The sequence below is a fragment of the Chelonoidis abingdonii genome, chromosome 2, assembly GCF_003597395.2.
Source record: "Chelonoidis abingdonii isolate Lonesome George chromosome 2, CheloAbing_2.0, whole genome shotgun sequence".
NCBI classification, from domain to species: Eukaryota; Metazoa; Chordata; order Testudines; family Testudinidae; genus Chelonoidis; species Chelonoidis abingdonii.
Window position 1 is genome coordinate 9,485,920 of NC_133770.1, and position 22,389 is coordinate 9,508,308.

At 42.9% G+C, this 22,389-nt stretch overlaps 1 protein-coding gene across 1 annotated transcript in view; it reads left to right on the forward strand.

Annotated features, from left to right (window-relative positions):
- The window catches only part of OBSCN (obscurin, cytoskeletal calmodulin and titin-interacting RhoGEF), a 255,381-nt gene that overhangs the window by 66,367 nt on the left and 166,625 nt on the right, over positions 1-22,389 (forward strand). Inside the window, exons 11-20 of the mRNA XM_075062167.1 lie at positions 7,609-7,884; positions 8,598-8,873; positions 9,521-9,796; positions 10,505-10,780; positions 13,425-13,700; positions 14,241-14,516; positions 15,094-15,369; positions 16,432-16,707; positions 20,769-21,044; positions 21,758-22,033. Coding sequence (XP_074918268.1) covers positions 7,609-7,884; positions 8,598-8,873; positions 9,521-9,796; positions 10,505-10,780; positions 13,425-13,700; positions 14,241-14,516; positions 15,094-15,369; positions 16,432-16,707; positions 20,769-21,044; positions 21,758-22,033 — 2,760 coding nt within the window. The remainder of the gene's footprint in view (positions 1-7,608; positions 7,885-8,597; positions 8,874-9,520; positions 9,797-10,504; positions 10,781-13,424; positions 13,701-14,240; positions 14,517-15,093; positions 15,370-16,431; positions 16,708-20,768; positions 21,045-21,757; positions 22,034-22,389) is intronic.

Here is a 22,389-nt window from a genome sequence, read left to right on the forward strand (position 1 = left end):
TTGAAACTGGTTACAATATTCAGTGTCGAAGGACTTTGTTTGCTTTTGATGCAAATAGTTTAGAAATCAAGCAATTGGTACATCACTTCCTGAAAATGGTTCAAAGGACTGGAAAAACATATCTTCAATTCTCTCTTCACATGAAAGAAGTACAGAACATAAGGAATGTTTTCAAAATTGGAAAGGACTTGAATTGCGATTGAAAAAAGAAAAAACTATCAATAAAGAAAATGTACTTGTGATCAAGGAAAAAGAATATTGGCAACAAATATTAGAGTGTCTGATTGCTTTAATGAGAGTTCTCGGTGGGCAAAATTTAGCATCCCAAAGCCGCGGTAGAAATGAAAAATTATGCACTCCAGGTAATGGAAACTTTTTAAGATTTGTTGAATACCTAGCTTTGTTTGATCCAGTCGTGAAGGAGCATCTACGTAAAATAACTGATCATGAAACACGGGTTCATTACGTAGGAAAAATATGCAGAATGAACTGATTCAAATCCTAGCAAATGCCATTAAAAAGAAACTTGTCGAAGCTGCCCATTCTGCAAAATACTTTTCAATAATACTGGATTGTACACCAGATGTGAGTCATGTTGAACAAATGACAATGATCATTCGTTTTGTGGATGTGGAAATGTCTGCTGATGAAGATAATGTTGAAGCGCTCATAAAGGAACATTTTTGGGGTTGCATACCCTGAAGGAGACGACTGGAGTGTTTATGACTGAAACTGTTCTACAAGAGCTTGAAACAATGTAATTATCTGCTGAAAACTTACATGGCCGAGGCTACGATAATGGGAGTGATATGAAGGGTAAAGACAATGGTGTGCAAAGGAGAATGGTGGAAATCAATCCTAGGGCCTTTTTCGTTCCTTGCAGTGCACATTCTCTGAATTTGGTTGTCACTGATGCTGCTAGATGCTGTTTGAGGTAAGCAGTTTCTTTGACCTGGTGTATCGTGTTTGTGTTTTTCTCAGGCTCAACCCGCCGTTGGGAGATTCTGACTCACCATGTGAATTCTCCAACTGTGAAACCACTTAGTCAGACAAGCTGGGAAAGTCACATTGATGCTTTGAAGCCTCTTCACTATGAACTTGGAAACATTTATGATGCCCTAATTGAAATTTCTGATGATACTATCTTTACTGGATCATCTGGCAATACGGCACGTTCAGATGCAGAAGCTCTTGCAAATGGCCTTTCCAAGTTCAAATTTGTGGCTTCACTCATTTTGTGGTATAATATCCTTTTCGAGATTAATCTCACTAGTAAGCAGCTTCAGGAAAAGAACTTGAACATATCTGCTATTCAAAAACTGCAGCAAACTAAAAATATTCTGGAGGAATTCAGAAGTGATGAAGGGTTTGAAAGAACACTGGTAGATTCTCTTGAGCTTGCTGAAGAAATAGACTTTCTGACAGAATTTGAACCAGAGCCAGTTTGCATTCGGCAAAAGAAACAGCAGTTTTCATATGAAGGATGAGACACACCCATTCAGAACCCAAAACAAAGGTTCAAAGTGAATTTCTACGTCACAGTCCTTGATACTGCTATTCACTCAGCTGACAAAAGATTTCAACAGATGCAGCAGTTAGTCAGTATTTGGCTTTCTATATGATATCCACAGCTTGCAAAAGAAAACAGCAAAACAGATAAGATAATTTTGTATTAAACTGGAGTCAGCATTGACTCATGAAAATTCAAAAGACATTGACGCTACAGATTTGTGTAGTGAGCTTCAGACTTTTTCAAGATGACCTAAGAAACATTCCGCTCCTGAAGAAGTAGTGAAGTTTGTTTGTGAAAATAAACTCTCAGACAGTTTTCCAAACATTTTTTTTAGCTCTACGCATTCTTTTAACTTTGCCAGTTTCTGTAGCTACTAGGGAGTGTAGCTTTTCAAAGTTAAAATTGATAAAAACCACATCTGCGTTCAACATTGGTGCAAGAGAGACTTATTGGACTTGCCACAATGTCAACAGAGCGTGAAATAGCTGGAAAACTGGATCTAAAAGAACTACTGACTGGATTTTCAAAACTTAAAGCAAGAAAAATCTTGTTTTAAGAGCACAGAGTGTTTTTTATTTGGAGTGTTTTGTAAATACAGGTTAAAGTTCATTGAAGAGTTTTCTTATTTCTTTCTATATTGGATGTGGTAGTAATGGCAGTTAAAGCAGGACAGTAGAATGGATGATTTTGGATTTGTAGTAAAAATTATAATTAACATTTTTAATGCAATTTTATTTGAAATTGGACTGAAATATCATCTAGCTGTCGTGTACAAATCTGAAAATTTTTGTGTCTCTCTCTTAACGGATCTCAGAGTCATTGGTTGGACAGATGGATGGATGAACAAACAGAATAATTAAGCTTCTGTTTAAAAAAATGCTTAAAAAATCAAAGGGAAAACAGGGGCAAAATGTTTCCCAGTTTACCAAAATCCTCAGCCTAGATCTGCCCTTGGGGTATAGGGGTGGGGGCGCTGATTGCATGATTCACCTAGGGTGTCAGTTGCTGGCAGCTAATCTAGGGCCACCCCTGGACACACACAGCTGGCACCTATGGGTTGGCAGGGCAAACAGATCAGCAGGAATCAATGACATCAGGAATCATAACATTCAAAAACCAGTAGGAGAACACTTGAACCTCTCTGGTCACTCAGTAACAGACTTAAAGGTGGCAATCCTGCAACAGAAAAGCTTCAAAAACAAACCTCAACAAGAAACTGCTGAACTTGAATTAATATGCAAGCTAGATACCATCAATTTAGGCTTGAATAGAGACTGGGAATGGCTGAGCCATTACACACATTGACTCTATTTCCCCATGTTAAGTATCCTCACACCTCGTCAGCTATCTGAAATGGGCCATCTTGATTATCACTACAAAATTTTTTTTCCCTTGCTGATAATTGCTCATCTTAATTAATTAGCCTCTTAGAGTTGGTTGGGCAACTCCCACCTTTTCATGTTCTCTGTACGTATATATATATCTCCTCACTATATGTTCCATTCTATGCATCCAGTGAAGTGGGCTGTAGCCCACGAAAACTTATGCTCAAATAAATTTCTTAGTCTCTAAAGTGCCACAAGTACTCCTGTTCTTTTTTCTTAGATCAGCAGTAGACACACTCATTTGCACACACATACTGTGTGCAAAAAATACATATTTTGCATACTGTATTGACAAAATCCCCTCCCCAAGTCCTCAAATGTGTGGCTAAATGAACAAAAATGGATACGTGTGTGTGGCTGGAATGAGCAGTGAGCTGGATTTCCCAAACACGTTGTGCACACATCTTTCATCCAGCTCGCCTCCCCACCCTGCTTTCGTCCAGTGATGGTGGCATCTAGCGTGTTCTCCAAATGGATCTGGGACCCACGGGAATCTTAAGAAGGTGGATGTACAAGGTCAGTTTGAGCAGCAATGGTGTTAACCCTGAAGACTAATAATGATGGATTGAATGACAACATTACTGTTTCTCTTCTGATCATTTCAGCAGAAATACCATCTGCTCTGGAATTATAGGTGCATCTGGAATAAAGAATATCAGCACTTCCCTCCCATAATCTGACCCTCGCTATGTGATAATATAATCAATCTCTTCTCATCTATTTGGCCTCATATCCATTTCGTCTACTCTATGTTATCTGTCTTTCCCCTGTTGGTGAAGTATCAGATATAAGCCACTGCCAGAAGCAGGCTACTGGTGATCCAATCCAGCACAGTTCTTATTGGACATGAACAAAAACCTTCCAGTGGTTTATTTGGTATTAGTTAGATTAGGGACAGATTCTGGGTGTGCTTCTGCAGGCGCGGTAGATGACAGAAAATTTCTTCTCCCTGTGAACCCATACAGGGGCAAGGTGCCGTGTAGTTATAATGCTACCAGTAACTTAGGGAGTAGTTCTTGGGAGACCTGGGTTTGAGCCCCAGTGGGACTTACTGTGTGTGCCTGGGCTAAATCACTACCCCTCACTGCATCAGTCTCCACAGGCTGTGGAACATAAAGTGCTTTGCAAACATGATGTGCTCAGTGTGGTTATTAATCAAGGGCGAAATTAGGATGGGGGGTAACAATTCATTAATAAATTGTAAGATCAGAAGAGATCATTATGATCACCTTGTCTGCTCCCCAATTAAAACTGAAAAGACAAAAACTAACTTCCACCTGGCAGAGGCAGTTGTGCTTAACTGCTTTTTACTTTATATAAAGATGGTCTCATCCCCAGATCCTTGTGCTTGTATGTCGTATGCCCCTTCTCTCTCCTTCATACTTACTGTCTGTTTAGATCGTGAGCTTATCAGAGCAGTCACCATGTCTCCCTACGTGTTTGTACAGCACCAGGCATAACGAGACACTGATCCTGACTGATGCCTTTGGTTGTTACTGTAATACAAATAAATAATGTTTTATTAGACACACAAAGGAGCCACAATGTTGGGAGGCCATGGGCCCTGCTACTTCCGTGTCCATTAGGGGTCCAAGCCGATATGAGGTGCAGCTCCAGTGTAAAGAGTGTAACCTTTGCTGCTCCTTCATCACCCCTGGAGACATTCTGCTTGCCTCAGTCTTCTGTAAGCAGAACGCCTTTGGGAACTGCTGCCTCAACATGGTGTATCTCTGCTCCCTGCTAACAGTGCTGTGGCTTCAAGTGCACCATAACCCACTCGCCAGTGTGTTACGTGTTCAGAGAAGGTGAGTCTGTTACAGAGCTTAGCTACAGAGGTTTGGCTCTTTAGCTCAAGCTGTAGCAGCTTGTGCCTTTAGCTCAAGAGGTTCCCTGGTGTCAGCCAAGATGTCCGCTGTTGCACTTCAGTGGGGCTCAGACTAGGAAGGAAGCTTTTGAAGAGGAGAACGCAGAGCAGGAGTTGATTTTAAAAAAATGAAAGTGTGATGGGGATTCTGAAAAAACCCTGATGGTCTGCAATTGCAGATGCAAGGCCCGAGAAAAATTCTGAGATGTAGCCAGTGGATAAAATGACTGCCCTGGCCAACCCTCAGAATGATTGAGTGCTGTTTGCATGCGAACCCCAGTGTGTCCAGTTCTCTTTCAAACAGGGTGACTTCAGAGCTGCATGGGATAATGTGGCCTCCTACCTCTCCCATGTCATAACCAGAGAGCACTATTCAGTTACTGCTGGGTTTTGCAGACATGCGACTGTAACATGACATGCAGAACCATCAGCAGCTCACTGGAAAACTGATCCAACCTTGAAAGTCAGGAAGGATTCATCAGTTCTTTTTCAGTGGCTGGTGCTTTAGTTGCAGAAATCTTTATTTTACTGGATTCTTCAGAAATGCAGTGACTTTCTGGGTCTTAATTTATCCGGTTACCATTGCACTCACATTGGTTTTCATGGTTCTTATGCGCCAGGGCTCCACTGGAAGCACAAAACCTTTCCTTTTAAAGGAGTAAATATTCAGTGTGATGCACTGGGATAGACTCATGGACTTTAAGATCAAAAGGGATCATTATGATCATCTTGTCTGACCTACTGTGTATTGCAGGCCACAGAACCTTGCCCACCCCCTCCTATAATAGACTCCTAACCTCTGGCTGAGTTACTGATGTCATCAAAACATGGTTTAAATACTTCAAGTTACAGCAAATCCACCATTTACATTAGTTTAAACCTGCAAGTGACCCATGCCCTATGCTGTAGAAGAAGGTGAAAACCCCCCAAGGATGTAGCCACTTACCCTCCTGTTAAGGGAAACAAGAACCGTGCATCTGTAACCTTGTGCACTGGACCACACATGGGCACCAAGGAGCTGGTTCTGTAATCTACATGATTTTAAAGTTAATTGTACACAGTGAATGCTCATAAAATCCTAATATAGAGGGACCAGATCCTCAGCTTGTGTAAATTATCATAAGTAACTTCTGTGGAGCTACATTGACATATGCCAGCTGAGGATCGGATAATATGTCTATTTTCTCAGCGACATGTAATATCTTGCTTAACTTTAAAAGTATTTCTGTCCCTTTCTGAATTGTAAGGGTCATATTCATTCCTAGTATAAATCTGGTGAAGTCAGTGGAGTTACTCTTGGGATAAATTTGACCCTAGCAGAGTCACTAAATTATGTTGACTGGCAGTTAGCAAATGTATTCACAGTATGTAACATCTCCAATATTAAAGGAGAGAAGTCAGACTTAGGAGGTGAAATCGTTAATCTGTAATATGTATGGCCTGTTACTTGATCATTCAGCTAGATAACATCCAGTTATGTGAGCTGTTTTATGAATTATTGTGTTAATATATACATGTCTAGTCAGTCCATATTCACATAGGTCTAACATTCAGACCAGTGTTAACTGGGCCACTTTTTTTGCCCCTGTAATTCTGAGTGCAAATAACTTGCATCCACAGTAAAATGTTTAGATGTCTAAGTACTGATTGTGTCTGTAAATCATTTTAAATGTGGAAATAACCTAAATTGCACAAGCAGTTATGTGTAGGCACAAAGAGTGGATGCAAAAATGGAAGCCACTGTTTAAAAATCTGTCCCTAAATACCTACTGCCCGATTCCCCTCTCCCATACATCAGTTGTACACTAGTGAAATCTTTAGACTTCAATGCAATCAATTCTGATTTACACTGATGAGAAAGGAGAATTGTACCGCTTTTCATGTATGTATTGATGCAGACCATAAATCAACATATAAATGAGAAGATATAAAACAACATTAAGTACAATATTCAGGAAGAAAGAAACTGTTCCATATAAACCACCCTCAGACAGGCAATGAGAACTATGGCATAAATTGTGGGGATTATCAAACAGTGACTTGCTAGTCATTGGTTAGCAAGATGGCTGACCATATCCTTTAAATGGGTATATTTAGTTTATCATTTATTAGCCATGATAGTCTTTCAGTGCCAGTTCATTTGCTGAGGTAAAGGTATTAAGGTTCTACTTTGGAAGTAAAGGTGTTTAAATACTTTATTTGCTGCCAAATATACTAGATACATTAAAGTAAAATCCCCCTGCTACACTGCTGAATGTATCACGTGTGTCTTAACATTCATAGATTTTGAAGTGCGAAAAGAAACTGCCATGATCATCCAGTCTGACCTGCATCACCCAGGCCAAATAATTCCACCCATTAATTCCTACATTAAGCCCATATTTTGTGGTTGAGTTAGAGCATATTTTATAGGAAGATACCCAATCTTGATTTAAAGACTTCAGATGTCAGAGAGCTGATTTCAATGGCATGTTACTAGAGAACAGCAGCATTGCAAATGTGACAGAGCTGGCTTATCCCTAGAAGATGGACCAAAAAAAACCCCTAAACCCAACAACAAGAACAACAGCAAAAGAAACATTTTTTGGATGTTAATATTGGAAGCTGGAAAATATGCAGGGCTGCCTACTTAAAGAACATCAAGATACCAAGGATTTGGAGAAACCTAGGGAGTGTGTGGTAGAGGGTTCATTTATAACATGCTGTTAATGGAGTCTGGAACTATAAGAACGATGGTTCATCAAACGAATGACTTTATTCTGTTAAAACACTAGATACATGTAACAGTCCATTGGCCATGATAGATTTATTCCTTCTGTGGTTCTTCTTTAATTTCCCCATGCCAGAGCCTGAAGAGGTGTTTGCAAACCAGGAGAAGGTGCAGAAAGAGGTCAAGGCCACCCTGACAGAGAGCGCCACCTTGAGCTGTGAGGTAGCCCAGGCCAAGACTGAAGTGAAATGGTACAAGGATGGGAAACTGATCACCTCCAGCAAGAAATTCAAAGTGGTGTCTGAGGTCAAATCCCGGCTTTTGGTCGTGGAGCAGGTGGAGAAGAATGATGCTGGAGAGTACACCTGTGAGGCTGCAGGCCAGAAACTGACCTTCAAGATTATCATCACAGGTGGGAGGGATTGTTTCCTTTCTACTCATGCACTGATTTGTTGCAGTTGTTGAGTAAAGCATTCTAGGGTGAGATGCACTTCCTACATTACTGGCATCTCAGCTCTGAGTGAAGGAGGCTTTTGAGGGGACTTTGAGTTTGCCACCATATTGGGTATAAATTAACAGAGTATGCAGGTAAAATGGGGAAGCTCCTGAATCTTCTTAGTTGGTAGATGTTTTGCAGGAATAGCATATCATTTTCCAAACTAGATTGGAACTCTGAACTTATACTTGGTATCCATCAGTACATCCTGGGTTCTCTGTAATGTCTTCATTTACTTTGAAAAAAATAACAGTGCTCCTCAGAGGGAAGAAATGTTGGTCTTTTCACCTATCAAAGGGAAAGGAAAGCTTTGCAAGGAACATCTCAACTAAGTAAGATAAAGGGAGGCTTGAGAGGATGAATTCATATTTGGATCTGAGATCACTCCAGAGGAATAATGAGAGGTTGAGTCTGGGGATTTGGGGTGGATTATTGTAAAGGAGAGGTGCTGGCAGATCCATTGTTAAGGCTGCACATGAACTTACACTGATGGTGGAAGGGGTCAGGCAGAGGTGGGAAACATGCGGCGACAGGTGCCTCGTGGGCAGAGATGTCAGTGCCTCCCTCTGTGAACTCTGGATGGCATCAGTGAGGAAGTTTAAGTCCTTCTAATTCCTTTTCCATAACAGAGAGAGAGGATGTGTTTGCAAACCAGGAGAAGGTGCAGAAGGAGGTGAAGGCCTCCCTGACAGAGAGCGCCACCCTCAGCTGTGAGGTGGCCCAGGCCAAGACTGAAGTGAAATGGTACAAAGATGGGAAACTGATCACCTCCAGCAAGAAATTCAAGGTGGAGTCTGAGGGCAAATCCCGGCGTCTGGTCATGGAGCAGGTGGAGAAGAAAGATGCTGGAGAGTACACCTGTGAGGCCGCAGGCCAGAAACTGACCTTCAAGGTTCTTGTCACTGGTAAGAGAGAATATTTTCGTTCAACGTAAGGGCTCTGAGTCCAGAGGGCTGTTAAAGAAATTATGGGTTTTGTGAAAATATTGATAAAAATTTACAGAGTAAATAGGTAGAATGGGGAGGTGCCTGAATCTTCTTAGTCAGTGGGCGTTTTGCAGCAGCCACAAAACAATTTCCAAACTAGTTTGGGATTCTGAAAGTCTGCACGGACCATCTGAGCCACACTGGCTTCTCTTTAATGCCCTCATTTACTTAAAAAAAAATAACAGCACTTCTCAGAGGGAAGAAATGTTGCTCATGTCAGCTATCAGAGGGGAAGGAAAGTTCTGTAAGGAACATCTCAGCCTAAATAAGCCAAAGAGAGGCTTGAGAGGATAAATTCACATTTCGATCTGAGATTGCTCCAGAGGAATCATGAAAGATGGAGTCTGGAGGTGTGGGGCAGGAGAGGTGCTGGCAGGTCTATAGTTAAGGCTGTACATGGACTTGCACTGATGGTGGGAGGGATCAGGCAGAGGTGGTAAATGTGAAGCAAAAAGTGTCTCAGATGCAGAGCTGTCAGCTTCTCCTTGCCTGCTCCTTCTCTATTCTCTGGGTGGCATCACATCAGTGAGGGAGATTAAGCCCTTGTAATTCCTTTTTCCTGGAAGAGATGGAAGAGGTGTTTGAAAACAAGGAGAAGGTGCAGAAGGAGGTGAAGGCTGCCCTGACAGAGAGTGCCACCCTGAGCTGTGAGGTGACCCAGGCCAAGACTGAAGTGAAATGGTACAAGGACGGGAATCTGATCACCTCCAGCAAGAAACTCAAAGTGGAGTCTGAGGGCAAATCCCGGCATCTGGTCGTGGATCAGGTGGAGAAGAAGGACGCTGGAGAGTACACCTGTGAGGCCGCAGGCCAAAAACTGACCTTCAAGGTTCTTGTCACTGGTAAGAGAGAGTATTTTCTTTCAATTTAAGGGCTGATTTGCTGCCATTGTTGATTAAAGCATTGTAGAGTAAGATGAATTTCCTGCTCTGCTGGCACCTCGGCTCTGAGTCCAGGGGGCTTTTGGGTTTTGCCACAATATTGTGAATACATTTACAGAGTAAGCAGGTAAAATGAGAATGTGCCTGAATGTTCCTAATCGGTGGGTGTTTTGCAGCAGCAGCATAACATTTCCCAGACAAGGTTGGGATTCTGAATGTCTGTGTGACATCCATATGAGCCACCCTGGCTTCTCCTCAATGCCACTGTTCCACTTGCTGCTTAAAGGGAAAGAAGATTGGCATCCAATTAGGTTTCTAAGGGGAAGGAAGGGTTTGTAAGGAAGATGTTGGTGAAAAAACTAAAGGGAGCCCTGTGCCGATAAATTGAGATCTGGATCTGAGGTCACTATCCAGAGCAATAATGAAAGTTTGAATGTGGGGGTTCAAGTTGGTTTATTATGAAGGAGACACCCTACAGGCTCCATAGGTAATGTTGAAATTGTACTTGTAGCTGTATCTTTCAGGGTCTGGCAAAGTGGGGGAGGCGTGCAGAAAACAGCCTAAGGAAGCAGAACTGTCAGCTTCTCTCTGGCTTCTCCTTCTCTGTTCTCTGGGTGGCATCGCATCAGTGAGGGAGATTAAGCCCTTATAATTCCTTTTCCATGGCAGAGACAGAAGAGGTGTTTGCAAACAAGGAGAAGGTGCAGAAGGAGATCAAGGCCGCCCTGACAGAGAGTGCTACCCTCAGCTGTGAGGTGACCCAGGCCAAGACTGAAGTGAAATGGTACAAAGATGGGAAACCGATCACGTCCAGCAAGAAACTCAAAGTGGAATCTGAAGGCAAATCCCGGCGTCTGGTCGTGGGTCAGGTGGAGAAGAAAGACGCTGGAGAGTACACCTGTGAGGCCACAGGCCAGAAACTGACCTTCAAGGTTCTTGTCACTGGTAAGAGAGAGTATTTTCTTTCAGCTGAAAGGCTGATTTGCTGCCATTGCTGGTTTAAATATTGGAGAATAAAGTGCATTTTCTACACTGGTAGCATGTTGGAGAGATTTTTGGTTTTGCCATGATATTGATAAGAAATGAACAGAGTAAGCAGGTAAAGTGAGGAGACAGCTGAATCTTCTTAGTCGGTGGGCTTTTTACATCAGTAGCAGAACTTTTCCAAACAATGTTGGGATTCTGAACTTCTGCATGGCATTAGTGTTACCATCTTTGAAATGCCAAAAAAAAATTGGCATCTGCCCACACAGAAGGCAAACCCTAAGTAACCCTAACCACAAGGCAACTCCACAATCCCCCTTCAACAGCAGCTAATAGTATCTAGAGAGAGAACACATATAGTTAAGATTGATAACATCGCATGTCTCCTCACTGTCATGTGAGTCAAACATTTCACACAGACGTGGTGCACTTGTGTGTTGGTGGGCAGGCAGCTGCTGTATTTTCAACACCTTTGATCTGTTATCACTTAACCTGCGGAACTGGGAACACTGCAGCATCTTTAGGTGGACACACAAACTTTTAACATTAGATCTTCCATTGTGTTAGGATAATCATGCAAATCTTTAGACCCACATAAATAACCCCTGGGAGACTAAATTATTTTTCTGGCAACTGGCAAATCCATAAAACAATGGGCAGGCCAGTCAAATATCAGCCAGGTGGTAACCCTACCGGGCATCCTCCCAAGCCACTCTGGCTTCTCTCTAATGCCTTCATTTACTTTAAAAAAATAACAGTACTCCTCAGTGGGAAGAAATGTTGATCCTTTCAGATATCAGAGGAGAGGGAAAGTTTTGCAAGAAACATCTCAGCAAAGTAAACTAGAGGGAGACTTGAGAGGATAAATTTACATTTGGATCTGAGATCGCTCCAGAAGAATCATGAGAGCTGGAGTCTGCAGGTGTGGGGCAGGAGAGGTGTTGGCTGGTCCATAGTTAAGTTTGTACATGGACTTGCACTGATGGTGGGAGAGATCAGGCAGAGGTGGTAAATGTGAAGCAAAAAGTGTCTCAGATGCAGAACTGTCAGCTTCTCCCTGCCTTCTCCTCTGTTCTCTGGATGGCATCGCATCAGTGAGGGTGATTAAGCCCTTCTAATTCCTTTTCCCCGGCAGAGAGAGAGGATGTGTTTTCAAACCAGGAGAAGGTGCAGAAGGAGATGAAAGCCACCCTGACAGAGAACACCACCCTGAGCTGTGAGGTGACCCAGGCCAAGACTGAAGTGAAGTGGTACAAGGATGGGAAACTGATCACCTCCAGCAAGAAATTCAAAGTGGAGTCTGAGGGCAAATCCCGGCACCTGGTCGTGGATCAGGTGGAGAAGAAGGATGCTGGAGAGTACACCTGTGAGGCCGCAGGCCAGAAACTGATCTTCAAAGTTCTTGTCACTGGTAAGAGAGAGTATTTTCTTTCAATTGAAGGGCTGATTTGCAGCCATTGCTGGTTTAAATACTGGATAATGAAGTGTGTTTCCTACAGTGGTAGCATGTTGGAGAGATTTTTGGTTTTGCCATGATACTGATAAGAAATGAACAGAATAAGCAGGTAAAGTTGAGAGGCAGCTAAATCTTCTTAGTCGGTGGGCGTTTTACAGCACCAGCAGAACTTTTCCAAACGATGTTTGGATTCTGAACTTCTGCGTGGCATTAGTGTTACTGTCCTTGAAATACAAAAAAAATGGCACCCCCCCCACACAGAAGGCAAACCCCAAGTAACCCTAACCACAAGGCAACTCCATAATCCCCCTTCAACAGCAGCATATAGTACCCAGAGAGAGAACACATGTAGATAAAATTGATAACATGGCATGTCTCCTCACTGTCGTGTGAGTCAAACCGTGTCTCTCACACACACGTGATTCACTTGTTTGTTGGTGGGCAGGCAGCTGCTGTATTTTCAACACCTTTGATCTGTTATTCCTTAACCCTGTGGAACTGGGAACACTGCAGCATCTTTAGGTGGACACAGAAACTTTTAACATTAGATCTTCCATTGTGTTAGGATAATCATGCAAATCTTTAGACCCACGTAAAAAACCCCTGGGAGACTAAATTATTTTTCTGGCAACTGGCAAATCCATGAAACAACGGGCAGGCCAGTCAAATATATAGCCAGGTGGTAACCCTACCGGGCATCCACCCAAGCCCCTCTGGCTTCTCTTTAATGCCTTCATTTAGTTTTGAAAAATAACAGTGCTCCTCAGTGGGAAGAAATGTTGGTCCTTTCAGATATCAGAGGGGAGGGAGAGTTTTGCAAGAAACATCTCAGCAAAATAAACTAGAAGGAGGCTTGAGAGAATAAATTTACATTTGGATCTGAGATCGCTCCAGAGGAATCATGAGAGAGGGAGTCTGGGGGTGTGCGGAGCAGTATTATAAAGGAGAGGTGCCTGCAGGTCCATAGTTAAGGTTGTACATGGACTTGCACTCATGATGGGAGGAGTCAGTCAAAGGTGGGAAACATGAAGCAGAAAATGTCTCAGATGCAGAGGTGTCAGCTTCTCCCTGGCTTCTCCTTCTCTGTTCTCTGGGTGGCATTGCATCAGTGGGGAAGTTTAAACCCTTGTAATTCCTTTTCCCCGGCAGAGATGGAAGAGGTGTTTGCAAACAAGGAGAAGGTGCAGAAGGAGGTGAAGGCCACCCTGACAAAGAGCGCCACCCTGAGCTGTGAGGTGACCCAGGCCAAGACTGAAGTGAAATGGTACAAGGATGGGAAACTGATCACCTCCAACAAGAAATTCAAAGTGGAGTCTGAGGGCAAATCCCGGCATCTGGTCGTGGGTCAGGTGGAGAAGAAGGACGCTGGAGAGTACACCTGTGAGGCTGCAGGCCAGAAACTGATCTTCAAGATTGTTGTTACAGGTAAGAAACAATATTGTCTTTCAACAGTTTGCTTCTGTTGTTGGTTTAAGTATTGTAGAATGAAGTGCATATCCTTCACTGGTGGCATCTCAGCTCAGATATTCCCTATGAGTGATACACAATCAATGACTTTTTAAAACCAACAGTGCTTCTTAAAGGAAAAAAAGATAGTCATCCATTCAGGTTTAAAATCAGAAGGAAGGGTTTGTAAGGAAGATGTTGGTGAAAAAACTAAAGGGAGCCCTGTGCTGATAAATTCAGATGTGGATCTGAGGTCTCTCTCCAGAGCACTGATGAGAGTTTGAATGTGGGGGTTCGGGTTGGTTTATTAGGAAGGAGCCACACTATTGGTTCCATAGTTAAGGTTGAAATTGTACTTGTAGCTATATCATTCATGGTCTGCCAAAGTAGGGGAGACGTGCAGAAAGCAGCCTAAGGAACAGAGCTGTCAGCTTCTCCCTGCCTTCTCCTTCTCTGTTCTCTGGGTGGCATCGCATCAGTGAGGGAGATTAAGCCCTTGTAATTCCTTTTCCCTGGCAGAGATGGAAGAGGTGTTTTCAAACAAGGAGAAGGTGCAGAAGGAGGTCAAGGCCACCCTGACAGAGAGCGCCACCCTCAGCTGTGAGGTGACCCAGGCCAAGACTGAAGTGAAATGGTACAAGGACGGGAAACTGATCACCTCCAACAAGAAATTCAAAGTGGAGTCTGAGGGCAAATCCCGGCATTTGGTCGTGGATCAGGTGGAGAAGAAGGATGCTGGAGAGTACACCTGTGAGGCCGCAGGCCAGAAACTGACCTTCAAGGTTTTTGTCACTGGTAGGAGAGAGTATTTTCTTTCAACTTAAGGTCTGATTTGCTGCCATTGTTGATTGAAACATTTTAGAATAAACTGAATTTCCTGCCCTGCTGGCACCTCAGCTCTGAATCCAGAGGGTTTTGGGGAGATTTTGGGTTTTGCCACAATGTTGAGAATAAATTTTAGGAGTAAGCAGGTAAAATGGGAATGCACATGAATCGTCTTAGTCAGTGGGTGTTTTGCAGCAGCAGCATAACATTTTCCAGACAAGGCTGGGATTTTGAACGTCTCAGGTCATCCGTACAAGCCACCCTGTCTTTTCCCTAATGCCATTGTTGTACTCCTAAGGGAATGATCACTCCCCAGAGCAATCATGAGATGTTGAATGTGCGGATTTGGGTTGGTTGATTTAAGAAGGAGATGCCATACAAGCTCCATAGGTAAGGTTGAAATTTTAGGCAAAGTGGGAGAGAGACACAGCTAATACTGCCTCAGGAAGCAGAGCTGTCAGTTTCTCCGCAGCTTTGCCTTTAATAGTCCCTGGGTGGCATTGTATCAGTGACAGGATTTATCTTGTAATTCCTTTTCTCTTGGCAGAACCTGAAGAAGTGTTTGCAAACAAGGCGAAAGTGCAGAAGGAAGTGAAAGCCGTCCTGACAGAGAGCGCCACCCTGAGCTGTGAGGTGGCCCAGGAAAAGTCTGAAGTTAAATGGTACAAGGACGGGAAACTGATCACCTCCAGCAAGAAATTCAAAGTGGAGTCTGAGGGCAAATCCCGGCGTTTGGTCGTGGATCAGGTGGAGAAGAAGGACGCTGGAGAGTACACTTGTGAGGCCACAGGCCAGAAACTGACCTTTAAAATTATCATCACAGGTGAGAGAGAGAGAAAGAGGTGTTTACATTGGTATTCTCTGTTGTGACCTGCCATTTTGATTTTCACGTTCAAATATTTTCAGTTAATTTGAATGATATAATATTATTTGCTGTTTTATTCTGAAGAGTTGAATTGAAGACAGGTGGGGCTCAACCCCTAACTAGTGTAAATGAGCAGTGCTGTCTTGACCTTAGCTTGGCGATGCTGAGGATCTGGTCTATTAGGGGGAATTTCAATGAGTTTGGAGTTATTTTGTGAACAGACACCAAGTTGCAAACAAGGACTGCACTTGGAGGGGAGGCCCAAATAATAACCATGGAGTGTGAATTGGCTTTCACTTATACTGAATTTACACCATTGTAACTCCACCGATTTCAAATGAGTTACTCCTGATGTCCAGACATACGTGAGAGAAAAATCAGACCCTCATTTTATGAAAACATAAAATATCATGTTCTTGGATTTTGAGATCATCCGACAGTAGAGACATTGTCTGATTTGGAAGGGATAATTGCATACCTAAGTCATAAGTGCAGTTATCACAATGGTGGCAGGTGTGAGTCTAACTGATTAATGGCATTCAGAAATTCCGATGTGTGAGCAACGGTGCCGCTGTGTTCTCAAGTTAGATGCACATTTGTTCAAGCCCATTGTATCTGTGTAACATTCACCGCGTCATTCATTGTGTGGACCTCCTCAGCTAAATGAATGAGCCTCTACTGTTCAGCAAAAGGCACATCTGTCTTAGTCAAGGCTATAGCAGGCTAATCAATCTCTAGCTGGCCTAGCCACCATTAGAGGAGACAGAGTGCACTCTGAGTTGTCAGGGGTTACATATACAAGGCAATGGAGGCTTTCATTTCTTCTGGAGGATGGAGCATCAGCAACACCTGATTGGTGGAAGGAGAAGTGTTGCATCTGGGGCTTGAATTTAACGAAATGAGGTCCATTTCAAAATTGCATGAAATGGGACACATCTCAGCTACTGAACTTTGTGTTGGGAATACTTCGTGCAGCTCTAACTGTGCATTCAGTTTTTAAATCGCTTCTCCCCTCTGCAGAGCCTGAAGAGGTGTTTGCAAACCAGGAGAAGGTGCAGAAGGAGGTGAAGGCTGCCCTGACAGAGAGCGCCACCCTGAGCTGTGAGGTGACCCAGGCCAAGACTGACGTGAAATGGTACAAAGATGGGAAACTGATCACCTCCAGCAACAAATTCAAGGTGGAGTCTGAGGGTAAATCCCGGCGTCTGGTCTTGGAGCAGGTGGAGAAGAAAGACTCTGGAGAGTACACCTGTGAGGCTGCAGGCCAGAAACTGACTTTCAAAGTTCTTGTCACTGGTAAGAGAGACGCTTACTTTTGTTTACTACTTCTGGGAGCGTTTCTTTGTGAGTGATGGGATGTTGAATAAGAAATATATGATCCTCTAGCACTCAGCTACTGCAGTGTGCAATTAGGCCTTCTGGGTGTGTATAATTTCAAGCTCATTTGTAGTCCCACTGTCTTCAGTGGGACTGTGCCTCTGCTTTAAAGTTATGCATGTCATAGAATCATAGAATCATAGACTATCAGATCCGGCAGTAGCTTGCTGAATGGTGGTCTTGGTGAAATACAAATTCTATGAGATTTGGTGTTTGGGTTCAGATGAATATCCATGTAGCTCAGAAACTCCTCCAAATGTAAGAGGATTTATTTGAGTCTCTTTCTGCTATTTAGTCATGTTAAAATCTCACAAGAACAGGCTCTCTCACAACACTTCTGGTGCTTCCTGCTTTTGGCAATGTCAGCAGTACAGTGAGAATAGGCCATCTCATTGCGCTCTGGTAATTTTCGATCTATTTGCTGTTTGAACCAAAAAGTGAAAAGTTACCTGTGGTTTTTTTTCTTTAAATAACAAAAAGTGGACAGAAGAGGTTGTGTTGGTGTTTGGGGCAAAGTTTCTGTTCCTCTTTTATTTATCTGAACTGATTTACCCAGCACTATATTCTGCCACCATAGTTCCCAAACTTGCTAAACATTTTCTGTGCATTGTAGGTGCTTATTGGATCTTATCCTCACTGTATTCTAGTTTGTAAGTGACTGGAATTGTCCTGGGAGCAAGTCAGGGCCAAATTTGGGTCATTATCCTATGTTTGTGGCATCCCACTCTTTTGCCATGAAAACAATGGTAATGATTGTAGCATCGTTTTAGCCTTCTGACTTGGCTGCAGGGTTAAGTAGGAGGTGCAGGTGGAGGGTGTGAGATCACAGGTCACTATTTTATTTTAGACAAGGAAATCTTTGGTGATTAGTGAAGGTGGGAGAGGGAAATTATGACAGATTATAAACACGAGACTGAGAGGCAGAAATTGGCCAAGAAATATATTACACTCTTTGAAACAAGAGCTCATGTTAGCCTCCTGTGGTGGATCATAGGGTTTGTTTTTTTCTGGTTTGGTCTGGTTTGAAAGCCAGGAGCTAATTGGCGTTTCCTACTGCACACAACATTGCAATACTTCCAGCAAGAGGCATTGATTGTTTGCATCTATGTACACGAGAGAGCTCCATAGCATTAGCCCAAAGATTTTTCTCAAGATGATGGATGATGAAGTGCTTCTGGCTGAAATACCAGAGCTTTGCACGAGTACATACTGTAAACTTGGATGAAAGCCTAAGGATTTTCTGCTCCTCAAGGCTTCTAGCATAAGGCTGCGACATGATAGGTTTGTTTGTGTAAATGGGTCTGGTGGTTGGCATAAGGGATTCTGATGTGCTAGGCTCCGCTCTGCTCTGCTGCTCACTTGCTGCATGACTGTGGGCCAGTTACTTAACCTGTATGTAACCGTGTTTAATCCAGCTGGAAACGGGCATGTTGATACCTTCCTACATCACATGGTCATTGAGAATTAATTGGTGTGTGTGAAGGGCTCTGAAACCCTCACATGAAGGGTGCCGTTTACCTACAAAGGTTCCTCTAAAAGTTCTATGCTTGCTGCTAGGCAGGATGGTCCAGGGGCTAAGATGCAAGCCTGGGACTTGGGCAAACCAGATTCAGCTCTGCCATGTGAGGCTAAATACATAAAAGATTATGAGCTGCTCAGACGCTGTAGTAGTGGGGGGCCAGAAAAGTAGCTTAGATACATTATTAACATGTCTTACAAGCACAAATTAGTTGAGCTTCTGTACACCTCTGTGAGATAGTTGGTATTATCCATATTTTACAAATGGGGAAACCGAAGCACAGAGAGAATAAGGATGTGCTTCTGCTCCCATTGAAATCAATGGGAGATTTGCCATACACTTCAATGGCAACAGGTTTGGCATCCTAAGTGACTTGCCCAAGGTCACAAGGAAATCTGTGGTAGAGTCAGGAATGGAAACCAGGTTTCCTGACTCCTCTGCCTGTGCCTTAATCCGAAGATCATCCTTCCTCCTCATCTCTTGGTCTTAATTTGTGGTGACATTCAAGTGAATTCACCAGAGAGAATTTGTGAGAGCAGGTGCCATGCCACTCAGGCAAATCCAAACAACTGAAACCTGTCACTGGGAAGAACTCCATCACCTAAAATTGAACTCCATACATCTGGGGCAGGGACTGTCTCTTTGTTTTTTCTTGTACAGCCCCTAGCACAGTGGCGTCCTAGCCTAGGACTGGGACTCCTAGGCTATACGACAGAGGTGTCTACCTTCAGGCCACACATGGCACACCAGATCATTTCATAAGGGCCACAGCCTGCTTCAACACAGCATACTAATGGCTGATTCATTAATGTTTTGTTGTCATGTTTACATCATTTTAGTTTACATAAGTGTGTAAATAGGCACTATTGTACATCGAAACAGCCTATCTAAATACATACGAAACAAGCTGAACTTAAAATATAAATCAATACAGGTGCCTTTTAATCTTATTAAAATATGTAGAATCTCTTTGGCCCACACAAGGCTGTGCTTGGGTGTTAGGTGGCCCTCCTGTGTAACAAGGTTGAGTACCACTGCTCTATGATAACACAAATAATAATAATAATCTGGAATGACATGAATTGTACATAATAGTGGCAATGTTGGGTTTATATTAGCATATGAAATCGTCTCCCAAGAGTCAGAAGACAGGGTCCAATGGGGACGAATTGGCCCAGAGGAATACAGTTGTTCTTCCCTCAGGGTCTTTTTGGAGAAATGAGCATACCCATAGGATACTCTTTCTTGCAGAGGGTCCAGAACATGTCAGCCATCCTTTACCCACACTGGAAAATCACTCTGTGCCTAACCTTTCAGGCCAGATGCTTATCAAACACACAGTGAAGGCAGAAGGCTCTAATTCTAAGAAGAAGCAGTTGTCATTTTGATTTACAGCTGCCGTGGGCGGTACTGCATGTATCACATATGACAGGATTATATCCCATCCATTCCAGGAGCTATGGAAAGAACCATCTAAATAATTGACAGGCCTGGCCTCACAATGGTGAACAGCACTGAATATCACCATGGCCTGAGCTCTGTGAAACTAGGTGATTTCACATAACAGGCATTTGTGTGAATATGGCATATGGTTTGAGATTTCCTTGTGATCTTTTTACAGAGCTGTGATGTCAGCTCTATTGCAGTTGCCAGATTGGATCAGACCAATGATCCATCTAGTCCAGTATCTGGTCTTCTGCAGTGGCCAGTACCAGCTGTTTCAGAGGAAGGTCCACTTTGACCTGTAGGCAATTATGGAATAGCCTGGCCATTGGGGAATTCTCTTCCTGACCCCAGTTAGTTAGAAGTTGGCTTGCATGAGAGTTCATGGCCCTTCCAAAGTGTTTTTTTTTTTTTTTAAAAGTTCCAGCATCCTTCTGGGATTGGATCTTGAATGAGCAATCACCTTTATTGCTTCACTCTGGAGGTGGGGTGAAACTGCAAAACCTGTCTCTGGATATGTGTTAAAGTGCAGACTTTGACAAAATTCAAGGCAGTTTTGAATCGATTTCCAATGACATGAAATTTTGGATTCTGATCTAAAATTCCTCCAAAAGCAAGAGGGTGTAGATTCAATGTCCTTGTTCAGAGCTATTGTTCTTTCGATTGTAGCTCTCCTGGTTCTGTGGCAGAGTTTAAATACTAAAGGAGAGATCTGAGCTAGGTTTTAGAATTTTAAGTTTTGACAGGATGGATAGTTGTCCCCCAAGCAGTTTTGGCTAAGGGTAGGTTCTGTCATTTAAAAGATCCAAGATCAGAGTTCTGTCCAGCTTTTCTATTAAATAAGCCACTAGATGTTTGTCCAGTGAAAGATATTACCTCTCCCATTTTGTCTCTAACATTAAAATGGTCAAACTTAGATTTATTTTAAAATAACCTCAGTCATTAATGGGGAATCTGAAACTCTCTGCCTCAAAAGGAAGGTTTGTTTCTTGACTATCCCCTCTCCTCTTGTTTGCAGAGGCAGAAGAGGTGTTTACAAACCAGGAGAAGGTGCAGAAGGAGGTCAAGGCCATCCTGACAGAGAGCGCCACCCTGAGCTGTGAGGTGGCCCAGGCCAAGACTGAAGTGAAATGGTACAAGGACGGGAAACTGATCACCTCCAGCAAAAAACTCAAAGTGGAGTCTGAGGGCAAATCCCGGCATCTGGTCTTGGAGCAGGTGGAGAAGAAAGATGCTGGAGAGTACACCTGTGAGGCTGCAGGCCAGAAACTGACCTTCAAAGTTATTGTCACAGGTGAGAGAGACCGATTTCTCTCTTATTTTCCATATTGGAAAACTGAAGCACAGAAAAGGTAAGTGTCCTGCCTAATGTTGTGCAGGGAGCCAGTGACAAAGCCAGTTTGGCTTATGAAAAATTTAAACCAACCCGCGAACCAACTGAAAAGTTCAGGAGTTTATGCAGTAAACTAGTTCTTGATTCTGGCCTGGCATAATTCTGGAAAAGTAACAGAGGTGGGCGCTTTATTTTTATTTTTAATTAGCGAACACGTGTGAAATTTTGGAAAGTTTAAGCATGGATCCCAGAATGTGGACTCATTTTTTTCCCCTACAGTCACCTTTATTTTGGATTGCAAGATAAAATGCATCTCTCCTCTTGTTTGTATGATTTAAAGCATATTTTCTTACAGCACAATCATCCAGTGGATGATATTCAGTGATGTTCTGATGGACAAATGTTAACAAATACATTAGTTTCTTCCATTGCAGATTTCAGAAAATCATGGTAATTAGAGATGGAAAAATCCTTATAGGTTACCTAGCCCATTCTCCACTGCTAGTGAAGGATTGTTCCCCCTAACATTTGTTGGTGTGGCCTAGTTTAAATGACTCAGGAGAGATGGGCACTCAAGAAATATGAATTGGGAAGAATCTTCATAAACTTGCCTTCTGGTAATGAAGATCAAAATTGGAGGAGTTCACTTTTTAAATGATTTTCCCCAATCTCAGAACCTGAAGTTGTGTTTGCAAACAAGGAGAAGGTGCAGAAGGAGGTGAAGGCCGCCCTGACAGACAGCGCCACCCTAAGCTGTGAGGTGACCCAGGCCGAGACTGATGTGAAATGGTACAAAGATGGGAAACTGATCACCTCCAGCAAGAAATTCAAAGTGGTGTCTGAGGACAAATCCCGGCGTTTGGTCGTGGAGCAGGTGGAGAAGAAGGATGCTGGAGAGTACACCTGTGAGGCCGCAGGGCAGAAAATGACCTTCAAGGTTATCATCACAGGTGGGAGAAACTCTTTTTTTTAAATTTCTGTTAGGAGACTAAAGTAATTTTATTTTTTAGGAATATTGTCCACCATTTTAGGAGCAAATTATGGGCCAAAGAGTGGCTACTGTGGCTTTGTGCAGAAGCTGGGGGGACTTTTAAGAAAATATATATATTTCTAATGGATTGCAGGATCTTTAAGGCAGAAACAGCCTCTTCTCAGTATGTTTGGAAAATGCCCAGTATATTGTGACCGCTTCCTGAATATACATGGATAATAATAGTGATGCAATCCCTTTCCCTCTCCTAAGTCCATTAATGCAGCCAGAATGCCAGAGAGCCAGCACATGACTGTCCACAGCGCTCTCAACCCA